This window comes from Vitis riparia, chromosome 12, assembly GCF_004353265.1.
Source record: "Vitis riparia cultivar Riparia Gloire de Montpellier isolate 1030 chromosome 12, EGFV_Vit.rip_1.0, whole genome shotgun sequence".
Classification (NCBI taxonomy): domain Eukaryota; kingdom Viridiplantae; phylum Streptophyta; class Magnoliopsida; order Vitales; family Vitaceae; genus Vitis; species Vitis riparia.
In genome coordinates, this window is record NC_048442.1 from 22881856 (window position 1) to 22893785 (window position 11930).

Sequence of the window (11930 nt, forward strand, 5' to 3'; positions counted from 1 at the left end):
TAAACAAAAAATTATTTAAAAAAATAGTTATAAAGAGATCTTGATGTTTTTGAAATAAATCATTGAGTAATTTTATTTTTTATTTTTTTTGAAAAATACAATTCCTTTTTTGAACTCTATTAATAAGAGACATGTATTAAGTAATTATGACATAAAATAGAAAAAGAATAAATTTAAAAATAAAGTAGGAGTGGACTGGAAAGGAATATAAGGCGGCAAGGTATATTCTGAGTCCATCAGCCGAACGCACCTATCTTAAAGCCCTCGAAAGCTCCCGTAAATTACGAAACAGCCGCTACCGTATCTAACCATATCCGTGTGAAAATACGGTTTGGATAAGAAACAACAGCAATAAAAAACCAAAAAAAGAAAGGAAAAAAGAAATAAGAAAAGAAAAAAAGAAAATCCCCCCACACCCACCTATATTGCCCTATATTCATGCCAAAATCTCCACTTTCTCTCTCTAGTGTCGGTGTTGGGTTAGGGTGTAGATCTTGGGAGGATTGGTGGTGAATGGTGTGTGTTTTCTACTTTTTATTTTTTAGCATGAGGGCTTGAGATCTCTATGATAAGGAGTGTTTGTTCAAAGGGTTTGGTGTGTATGAGGGATCTGGGAAGTGGTTTATTTCAATGCTTTTTCGTGAAGGATTACAAGAGAAGAACGAGGTGGGATTGTGGGCTTGTGATCAGAAGCAGGGGTAGGTGGGGCAAATGTGGCTGATTTTTCTTTGCTCTCATCACTCTTTTCGCTTCCCACAATTCTCTTTCAGCTCCCCCACTTCTTGCTGCTACATTTCTTAATTATGCTCTCAGATCAGCCAAAAAAGGTGCCTCTTTTTTTCTTTTCCATTTTGGGGTCTGAGGCTTCAATGCTTCTGGTGGTTCCATGTGATTTCTGGATTGTGTTGGTTTTGTTTTTCTCCTTTTGGGTTTTGATTGTGGGTTCTTTCGTTAAAGAAAGTGGGTTTGGTTCCGATTCTTAAAACGCTGTGCCATGAAATGAATGCTTGCTGGCTCTTCTTAGATGTCATTTTTTGTTCTATTTTTCCCACAAGAACCTGATTCTGTTCCCTAACATGATATTTTTTCTTCTGGGTTTCCTTGTTTGTTCTTCTTTGTCATTTTCCTTGGTTTTGGGTGGAATTTTCTGGCATCCGTTTCTCCATCCATTTGTCGAAAATCCTTTCATTTTTGGCTTTTATTTAGATGTGGGCATGAATTGATCTCAATTCTAGGGTTTGAAATATTGGTTATAACTAGGGAATTTTAAGTGCTTGCTGCTATTTCATGAATTGCAGCTCTTTTCGAGAACAATTAGAATCTGGGTCATTTTCCATTACTGGTGCAGAAGTAGAATATTGTCTCAACCCATTCTCTACTCGATGATCTAACCTGGGGAAAAGAGGAAAAGTGCAAAGGAATCCAACTTTTTATTTTCATTTTTATCCTAATCCCACATATGCCGTGTTCTTTAAGCTGAGAAAAGGTTGTTGGGTTTTGCTATGGTAGAAGTATTGTAGGTGAAATGATTTGGTTTCAAGGTGGCAGATCCAAATTCAGACTTGGTGCAATGTGTATTGGATATATTTAGTTGCTTTAGGTACACGGTATCTTTCTATTTTGGTTGAGGCCATAATAAAGTAGTATTTGAATTCTTTTGTTTCATTTTTTTCTTTAACTTGTGCATGTGGCCTTCCCCATTTGATGTTTATATTTTTGTTAGTTGTATATGTGGTCTGAATATTATTTTCATGCATTTTCTTAACATGAAGCAGTCAGTCTTTGGGAGCACTTGTATATTAATGAAAATCTCTTCCTGGTGGAAGAGCTTCCCATATGAATGAACAATTGATATTTGAATTCAAGTTAATGATTATTCTTTTAAATTTTTATTTTTAAATATTTGTAAGTATATCTTTGTTTCTCTTTTACCATATAGTGCTCTTTCTTTGGAGCATATCCTATTAAGAAAAAGGTGCTATTCCTTTGGTGCATATGAAAAGTTAGAGACTCTATTTGAGGACTGAGGAGAAACAGCTAGCAATATGGATGAGAATGTTTAAAATAAATTTGTAATAATGATAAATGAATTAATAGTTTTATTATTATTTTGCATTTATGAATTTTTTTTTTCTTCTGGGTATGAGCTACTTGCCATAGCCCATAACTGTTGTTGGTGTATCATCTTGTAATATAATTTGATGATTTTTCTTTCCCACAGAATTCTGCAGAGATGGACTTCTTCTCTGAGTATGGTGATGCCAATAGATACAAGATTCAGGAAGTTGTTGGAAAAGGAAGTTATGGTGTTGTTTGTTCAGCAGTTGATACTCTTACTGGTGAAAAAGTGGCAATAAAGAAAATACATGATATCTTTGAACATATCTCTGATGCTGCTCGAATTCTCCGTGAGATAAAGCTGCTCAGGCTTCTACGGCATCCCGATATTGTTGAAATTAAACACATTATGCTACCACCTTCAAGAAGAGACTTTAAAGATATTTATGTCGTTTTTGAACTTATGGAGTCGGATCTACACCAAGTCATCAAAGCTAATGATGATTTGACGAGAGAGCACTATCAATTTTTTCTTTACCAATTGCTACGGGCATTGAAGTACATTCACACTGGTATGAGCCACTCTGTTCGTTTGGTTGTGTTGCCTGGGTTGATATAATATAAAGTGATATGCATTTGACTGATATTTGCTTATAAAAAAGATCTTCATGATATCTCTGTACTTTCCAACTATATTTCAGTTGGCAACAATCTGTTTACAGCCATCTGATTCCTTTTTATCCTAAAATTTATAAACACATTTCTCTTTTGATATATTTGTGCCCTGAATTTCTGGCTGCTATTCTGTTGTTGACTTCTTGTTATTTTTTTTCTTCCCTTTTTTCTGGGGTGGATATGATTTAGGGGGTTGGTTTTCTTTGGAAGGGTGTTTTTGGGCTACAGGTTGTGATAAGGTTAATTGACAAACATTTCTGATATTAAACTACTTGGCTGCAGCAAATGTCTATCACCGGGATTTAAAACCAAAGAATATATTGGCAAATGCAAATTGTAAACTCAAAATATGTGATTTTGGGTTAGCAAGAGTTGCATTCAGTGATACACCTACAACAATATTTTGGACGGTATGTATTTCTAAAATTCTGGATATGTGATGTTTTTTACTATCATTTAAAGGGCTCAATTTTCTTTTCCTGTAATGATACTAATGTAGGATATGTGAAGCTGATGCCTTTTGCTATTCTTATGAGCCATTTACAGGATTATGTTGCTACAAGATGGTATAGAGCTCCAGAGTTATGTGGATCATTTTTCTCCAAGGTATAATATGGCGTGTTTTACTTTAAAGATCTTTTAAATTCAATTATAATATCAATATGCGGCCATGGTCCATTATTTCTTAGATCTGAATTTCATTTATTGCATCTGTGTGCTTATATTGGACAAGTGTAGCTTCTAGATGCATATTGCATCCATTCATGGGTTTGGAACCTTTACCATGGTTTACCAGACCATTTACTCAAATTATTATAATTCCTTGTTCTTGGAAGAGAATGATCTTAGTCAAAGCTTATGACTTATGAATGAAATGTAAATACTCTCACTTGCATCCTTAGATTTAGGTAACCAAGCGTAGAGCCATGTGGAATTTTTTGTAATTTTGCTTTGCTCTGCTTGCAGAAACTTTTGTCATCAAATGGAAGGTTTGGAGTGGGAATGTATATGGAAAACTGTATTTTTTCTTGATGTCATAATTTGGTCTATTGGTTTTTGTAGACTTAGAGGCTTTGATGTTATTGTTAAATGCAGAACACATCATAGGAAGCATGTTTGTCTGATTTTTAAGGATCAAAACATCATGCTAATAGATTTAGACAATACTCAGGCTCCAGTAAGGAACATAGATCTCTTTGTCCCCATATGATATGTTGGGCCTGAAAGATTGCTGGTAGTTGGGATTCCTATGACCTAGTAGGATGGGGAGGAATAGGTCTAATTCAAACTTGCTTTTTTTTTTTTTTATACCGACCACTGCTTAGCCAATTCTTCCAATATTAATAATCTAATTTGGATTTCAAACAAACAACAAAACAGCCACCAATAAATAGATTAACCAATTTAGGATTAATATGATAGTACAAAATATTTTTAGGGCCGGTTTGTTCAGTCTAATCCTTAACATTAATCAAAATAAGTGACAAATATTTTTCATGTAGAATACCCTTTTTGGAATGATCAAATGACCTTGTCCAAATCAAATAGTTGAACGTGGTCATCCTGATTACCCAATTTGAATCCATGGACCTCAACTGTTGTCTTCTGAAAACATAATTTCACAACCATGAATCCTTGAATTGAGACAATCTGAATCAATGAGTAGTTCTAGTTTGGAACCAATTTCATATACTTTAATCCATTTAGAAGCTTCTCTTGATCCATAAATGAATTTGGAGATTCTAGAGTCCACAATTTGGATGTTCTTATTGTACTGTATTCTATTAGAGATATTTGCTAGTTTGAGAAAAAATGTATGTGAAGAAATCTAGTCCACCTAAAATTTTAACGTCTCTAAGTCATCATACCTAAGATTGCTTGAAAAGCTTATGCATGGAAGTTTTCAACATGGAATTCCTGGACGATTTTTGAATCTTTTCTTAATGAGATTTGGTTGTGTATTGACTCAGCTTTCATTAACATGAACCCTGTTTTTTATTGGTATTTGGTGAATATATTTTTGGACCAAAAATCCTAACACTGACCATTTTGTGGGTCAATGGTATAAAAGGCATCTTGATTTGATGATGATTAATCATTAAATTTTGATACATTCTTTGTACAACATAAAATACTTAATTTTTTTTAAGAAAGAATATGCAACATCATACAATTTTAACTCATTAAAAACTGATTTCCTTATTTTCTCCCCCACTATTTCTATTCTAGTATTCATTTAACACTCTTTTTGTTTGACAAGATTATCAAGCTTATAAGACCAATAAAATTTTGATTAGTACAACAAACATTGTAGGAAAATTAAGATAAATTGTAACAAGATGAAAATATTTGGAAAAATGTGATTTAACTTTTCACTTTTTTATTTTAAAAAGACTAAAACAGATTTTATTTCATACGAGGAGCCTAGTTGCTAAAAGTTGCATGGGATATTAAGAAAATTTGTTATTTTGTAAGAATTGCCATGTCAAGCAATAACTAATTAACCTTGTGATATTATCTACCAAGTTTCTAATATGAAATCCTGAAGTCATGACTTATCCCTTCATTGACCCTTAAAGAACTCCATCTTGTTCAAATATCTTCATCCTAATTCCAATGATTCATGTGACTTTGCTGATTATTGTCCATTTCTACTTAATTTTTTTATTTTTATTTTTATTTATTTATTTATTTATTTTTATGTCAAATGACATAATTTTGCTATTTATATGTTCTATTTTTTTTTTTGGGTTTAACTGATATATTCTTGAATTTGTTCCCTTTTATATTCTTGTTTTGATTTGGTTTTGTGGTGACTTTTAATTTCTTAATTTGTTTGATGATGATGCTGAGTGTCATTTTGTTTGATAATGTAGATGATTTATGTTGACAATTTTGATTTTCAGTTATTTGTTGGCAAAAAATATGACAAGATTAAAATAGAGTTTAATGGAAGCTTGTTTAGGAAGTTCAGCAGCTGTGTCCAGAGTGATTGGAGGGATTACATTGGTTGTGTTATTTTCTCGTTGTTTAAGCTGCATGGATCAGCTCTATGATTGAGGCTCATTGCAGTTGGGAAAGTACATGGGAACTAGGAATGCAAACCTTGGAGGTTCTGTTTGGTGTCTGATTGAGGATGGCCTTTTTTGTTGTCATTTCATAAATGAAAAAGGGCTTGTGCTTGGGAAGGTATCGGAATTTGATGAGGTGGATTAGAAACATCTAGTATGCTAGACGATCGGGCAAAGTGGATTACTAGATACAACCAGAAGGAAGCTAATTGCATACCTAATATAGGAGGTGCAACCCTGCAGGAGTTTAGATGAGACCTCATTCTTAGTTGACCATGTATATTGAGTAGATGTTTTAAATAGTATTTACTTTTTTTTGTCCCCCAAATTAATATGGATTGCCATAAGATAGTGGTAAAATAATATTTTGAGGTTAATATTGGGATACTATGTGACATGCAAGACATCATGTATATTATATAAATTAGAATTCTTATAGATAATTTATCAACAGTTTTCTAGGTATGGTAACCTATTGTGGATGCATTGCTGTGTCTTCAAATATTTGTAACCATTTTGTAATATTTGTGGTTCTGGTAGATGTATTGGGTCTAATATTCATTAGTGCAATCTAATCCTCTAATTCTAATTTATTTTGATTTATGATTCCTTCTGGATGCAGTATACACCTGCGATTGATATATGGAGTATAGGCTGCATTTTTGCCGAGGTATTAACAGGGAAGCCATTATTTCCTGGAAAAAATGTTGTGCACCAGCTGGATTTGATGACTGATCTGCTTGGGACACCATCTTTAGATACCATTTCTCGGGTAAACAAAATGTACTCCTTTAGTGTTGGATTCTATTTACACAGTTTTGAATTTTTCTCACCAATATCACTTTCTTCTTTCTTGGATCCAGGTTCGAAATGAGAAGGCAAGGCGATACCTTACTAGCATGAGGAAGAAGCAGCCTGTAATATTTGCACAGAAGTTTCCAAATGCTGATCCTTTGGCACTACGGCTATTGGAAAGGCTTCTTGCCTTTGATCCAAAGGATCGGCCAACTGCTGAAGAGGTTTGTCTTAGTGTTAGTCAACTAGATCCTCTACTTCAGTTCTACCAAGTTGTGGGCCATATGCATGTGAACCTTGATATGACCTTTGGCTCTACCTTCCTTCAAAATTCATAACTTGATTTCTTTGCTTCAAATATGATAATGTGCTGATTTTTTTTAAAATGGTATTTTCTCAGGCATTGGCTGATCCCTACTTTAAGGGTCTGGCAAAGGTTGAGAGGGAACCTTCTTGCCAACCAATTACAAAGATGGAATTTGAGTTTGAGAGGAGAAGGGTTACAAAGGAGGACATACGGGAGCTAATTTTCCGGGAGATACTAGAATACCATCCTCAACTACTCAAAGACTACGTGAATGGAACTGAAAGGACTAATTTTCTCTATCCAAGGTGCTGACCTCCTCTCATTCATTTTGTTTACTCATTTATTTAGTTTTTGAGTTCCAACATTTCTGGCTTTTAGAGATGAGTTATTAGATCTTTATTATTCTCCACTTTCCCTGATTCTTTTTCTTTTTTTGTGCATGGTTTGTACTCAGTGCTGTTGATCAATTCAGAAAGCAATTTGCACATCTAGAGGAAAACAGTGGTAAAACTGGGCCGGTAATTCCACTTGAGAGAAAGCATGTGTCACTTCCCAGGTAAAATATATTAATCAATCTATTTTCAGTCTCACCATTGGATTAGTTGGGAAGAACGGTGAAAAAGTCCCATTAGCACTAACTTTGTAAATGTGCGGTTGGCTGAGATATACATTTGTATGTTGGTATTTTTTGGTATCTTGTAGTATCAGATGATCAATTGTCTGAGAACTTTAGTCTAGATTTAAATAAAAGTAGGACAAACACTAAACGATAAAAAAAAGTGTTCTCTACATTTTTTGGTGATTCCAAATCTATGATATCCTAGAGATATTCTTGCAAATTTTCAAAAACAGTTATCTACATTTTTGAGATACAGTTGACATGAACACATCATTGTTGGTATGGTTAACATTGACATATCTTTATACCACCATTTTTGTTTCAACACAATTGAATGTTTATTGCTATTCATAGTGATCGTGATGGCAAACCAAACTGTTAATATATTCAGGTCTACTGTTGTACATTCAAATACAACCCCTGCAAAAGAACCACATATCATAGCCTTCAAGGATCGTCAAATTGGAGAAGAGTCATGCAGTAGGAGTTCTAGAGACACAGATGGAATTCCTGGAAATCTGTCAAGGAGCTTGCAGGCATCCCAACGGATCCCAATGGGTACCCTCTCAATGCTGATTGTTCCTTCAGAACTTTCTTTTCCTAAAAAAAGAATCACTTTATTCATTCTAATGGGTGTTTTATTTGTTTCATATATTCATAAAGTTAAAGCTAAATTTGTTTTGCTGTTCAGCCAAACCAGGAAAGGTTGTGGGGCCATTGGCACCACCCGAGAATGGAAGTGCCATTAAAGATGCATATGATCACAGGACATTAATCAGAAATGCAGTCCTTCCTTCCCAGGCTCTTCCTCCTGCGTATTGTTATCGCAGAACTAGTGCAGGAAAGCAAGAAAGATGTGTGGGAGAAGCAGAGAGGGACTTATCATCACAAGCAAAACAAGTCCCTCAATGTGGCATGACAGCCAAGTTGGCCCCAGACATAGCCATCAATATTGACACCAATCCATTCTATATGACAAGGGCGGGAGTGACCAAGGTGGACCATGTTGATGACCGAATTACTATTGATGCAAACTTGCTGCAAGCCAAAGCTCAGTTCGGTGGGATTGGTGCTGCTGCTGCAGCGGCTGCAACAGCAGCTGCTCACAGAAAAGTTGGGACAGTTCAGTTTGGTATGTCAAGAATGTATTAGATGGGGGGTGGGGAGAAAAGGTTAGTGGAGTTGCCGATAATATTGGGTAAATGGAGAAACCCCAAGTGTGGTAGAGCTCTTTACAGTTGGGGATGGGATGGGAACCACTTAGAGGAGAGTTGTCTAGGAATTGTGTAAAAAGAACAAGATGAGGGAGGGAGGGAGGAAGGGGGCGAGGGGGTCTTTCTCAAGTTGTGTTAGACACTAATTAATTGTGTTCATGAGAAACTACATAGTAGTGAAATTATACATTCCATTTCATAAAAGAAAATTTCATTGTGTGTGTGGGTGTGGGGTGCTCACTTTTAGCCTGAAGAAATTAGAGAAATAAGCAAGCAAGAAACCATAGTTTCTTTTTCTTTGGTACTGTAGTGTTGCCTACAATGTAAACGTTTAACCATCTTCTTTACAAGAAGCATTCCATTTGATTGATTTTCTTTCATTGCTCTCTTCAGGGTGATTATGGACTGTAAGTTTTCATTTTGATGAAACCTTGGCTAACGCTATGTATGTTCTTGATTCCCATTGCTTGATAGGCCATGGGTATTGGCTTGATTTCATCTAGGTGAGATGATAGCCACTTCTCTTATTTTGTGGATGTGGATGTTGAATGGCATTCAAACGGTTTATTGGGGACCATATGAAGTTTTATCTTTGGTAAAACCACATCTTTGGTTTCTTCATGCATGTAATTGATACTATATTTATTGATTCATGGATTAATAAATGCATTTTTTTTGGTTCACAATCATATATTCTAATGGCGTTAATCATATTCATCTTTTACGAGTTAAGGTATGCAATCCTTTATTCAGATTTCAAATTCTTGGATGGTATTGAACATCTTGAAGTTTCTAACATTTGGTAACCAAGCCATGGTTGAGAATTGAGGATGTTTCGCTTGTGATGGAAACCGAATACATTCATCTATGCTTTCTTTTTTTCTTTTTCTTTTTTTGTTCACTGAAATTTAGAATATGAAAATGTAAGAAAATAATTGAAACAAAGTTAAGGAGAGCTTACCTAGTTTAGTGAGACATGTGATCACATCTTGTCTTAAAACTACTATTGCCACCTAATGTGCGATGTTAATGAATGATAGGGATTCCAAGATAAAACCCTAATTGTTAGATTGCAATAATGTTTTCTTTGTGGACACATTCATTGGAAGACTATGGAGAAATTCCCCATGATCTAGTTGTCCAGAAAATATGAAGATTCAAGGTTGAAAAGAGGTCTAGAAGAAGATAATGATCTTTGTAAATATATATATATTGAGATTGAGCCTTTAAAAATAAAACATGATGTAACAAAGATAGACTTTTCATTATCCTTATTATCCCTTTTATGCATTGATATTGATTTGAGCATTCAATATATATCACTTGCATTGTTTATGACTTGAGTGTAATAAGAATTGCACAAATGATACGAGTCATGAGTTTCGTATAAGATGATAAGTTGTTCATGCTTGGTTCATAAATTTGGGCATTCCAGTAGAGACTATAGTGCACTATCTTTTACTTGGAGGAATGACTTGTCTTGGTTGTTGGGATGAGATTCCCATAGTGAGTGTACTAGTGTGTATGGTTACATATTAGACAAAACTTATGATGAATCATAATGTAAGGCTATCAAATAGTCATGATTCACCATGTTACTATGTTGCATGAACTCTTAATCTTGAGAAAATATTGAACCTATGTTGAAATTAACAAGAGACTTTTAACCTAAGGGTGAGACCTTAAAGTGGTCATATATTCCCTACGAATTGGATCACTATTGATGAAAGTTGGTCGTAACAAGTATTTTCAATAGAGGCACTATGATATTTCATGGGATTAAGATAGTGTGTTTCCTTGAGTGATTTAAAAGACATGCGATCATGAAATTTGTGGTCGTAGTAATTCCTTTAATGGAATTTGACATATACTCCTTGAAGTTAAAGTATGTTGGTTGATCACATAATAGGATGGTATGTAATTCAAGGATTGGAGATATAATCTTGATGGGTTGATAGCATTATCTTGTTAAATTAGGGATACCAGTTCATGAAGAGTCTGCACTTAATGAATAGTAGGTCATAGACCTGAACTTTGTTTTGTTATAATTTTATAGGATACTGGAGTGTAGTTAACTTTTTTTAGTAGAGTATTGAGTCAACTTTAGAATTGGATTTTGAGGGAGCTAGTATTTTCCTATAGGTCCTAGTGGTCCTTACTCAAGTTCTTAGTTCATGGTGGGACATACTTTGAGGGTATTTTGGGTATGTAATTCATAAGTGTGCATAAGGGTGTTTTGATAAAAACACAAAATTATATTAAATCTTATGAATTGACTTTCTGGAATGAGCTAATTAATTAATTGGAGTCTATTAAAATTAATTAATTAATTATGACCCAAGTGGGTTGGATTAGGTGACTAAGCCCAATTTGGGTTCAAGTTACCTAAAGATTTTCAAAGAGAAAATGCATGATTGGGTCCAACAGGACGATGGGCAGTGGCGTGCCTGCAGTTCAGAAAGATTAATTTTAAGGTCAGATAATTGTAACTACAATAGGTGGTCGTGGTGTTCACTTTGCTTTTGCTCCGCTCGCTTCATTGGTTCTCTTTCATCTCCACTAACATGGAAGGAGAAGTTAAAATTGATAAACATTTTGAGAAGGAACTGCAGCAGTCGCGTGGAGGCACAGAGCTTGAGCATTACTAAACAAGATATGACCACCTTGATGCTTCTCCATTACTTTATTGAACAAAGTAGACAGATAGGATGAGGTTACGAAGATAGAAATAAGTGTGGGTTCAGAAGTCAAGTTCAACAGCAGCAGATGATAATGACAAGAGAATAGACCTAGCAAAGAGCCACCTACCAGGCCAAGATGGAACCTGTCCTTCAACCTGTTCCTGTTCAGTGCTGAAAGAGATGACTGATTCTGATAAACCACTGAACTTACTTGGCAAAAACCCCGTGCAAATCATTGAAACTCAAAGACGCTATTTCTAATGGCAGGATTGCACTAGAAACTCCATCTCAATAACCTTCAAACAACCATTTCAGAAAGAGCAATGAAGCATACACTGAAATCCATAGAAACTTTAATGAACCCACACTTTCCGTTGAATGATTTTTTTGGTAGACCAGATTGCTAAGGCTCTCAATTCTTTTGGGACTTGTTGCAATGATATACATGGAGACCGATCTCACCGAAGCTAGTGATAGTTCCCTAGATTATGCAGGTGATGATAATCCTGA

The 11930-nt window shown here is 34.9% G+C and overlaps 1 protein-coding gene across 3 annotated transcripts; it reads left to right on the forward strand.

Annotated features, from left to right (window-relative positions):
- Positions 1-429: 429 nt before the first annotated feature.
- On the forward strand, positions 430-9119 carry LOC117926696 (mitogen-activated protein kinase 20). Of its 3 annotated transcripts, none has more exons than XM_034845918.1 (10): positions 430-827; positions 2222-2630; positions 3016-3143; positions 3280-3339; positions 6427-6576; positions 6668-6823; positions 7000-7211; positions 7361-7462; positions 7917-8083; positions 8217-9119. In XM_034845918.1, exons 1-10 carry the CDS (start codon positions 804-806, stop codon positions 8675-8677), a joined length of 1869 nt encoding a protein of 622 aa, XP_034701809.1. In that variant the 5' UTR covers positions 430-803; the 3' UTR covers positions 8678-9119. The 3 variants fall into 3 exon arrangements, with proteins under 3 accessions (XP_034701809.1, XP_034701811.1, XP_034701812.1); XM_034845920.1 differs by having other exon boundaries at positions 430-698; XM_034845921.1 differs by lacking the exon at positions 430-827 and adding an exon at positions 1428-1600.
- Positions 9120-11930: the final 2811 nt, after the last annotated feature.

What these genes read in the sequence shown, in the direction of transcription:
- LOC117926696 (XM_034845918.1), top strand. Translation starts at nt 804, where the DNA reads ATGCTCTCAGATCAGCCAAAAAAG. An exon ending in ATTGAAGTACATTCACACTG is followed by an intron (nt 2,631 to 3,015) that starts GTATGAGCCACT and finishes ACTTGGCTGCAG; the next exon opens with CAAATGTCTATCACCGGGAT. An exon ending in CTACAACAATATTTTGGACG is followed by an intron (nt 3,144 to 3,279) that starts GTATGTATTTCT and finishes AGCCATTTACAG; the next exon opens with GATTATGTTGCTACAAGATG.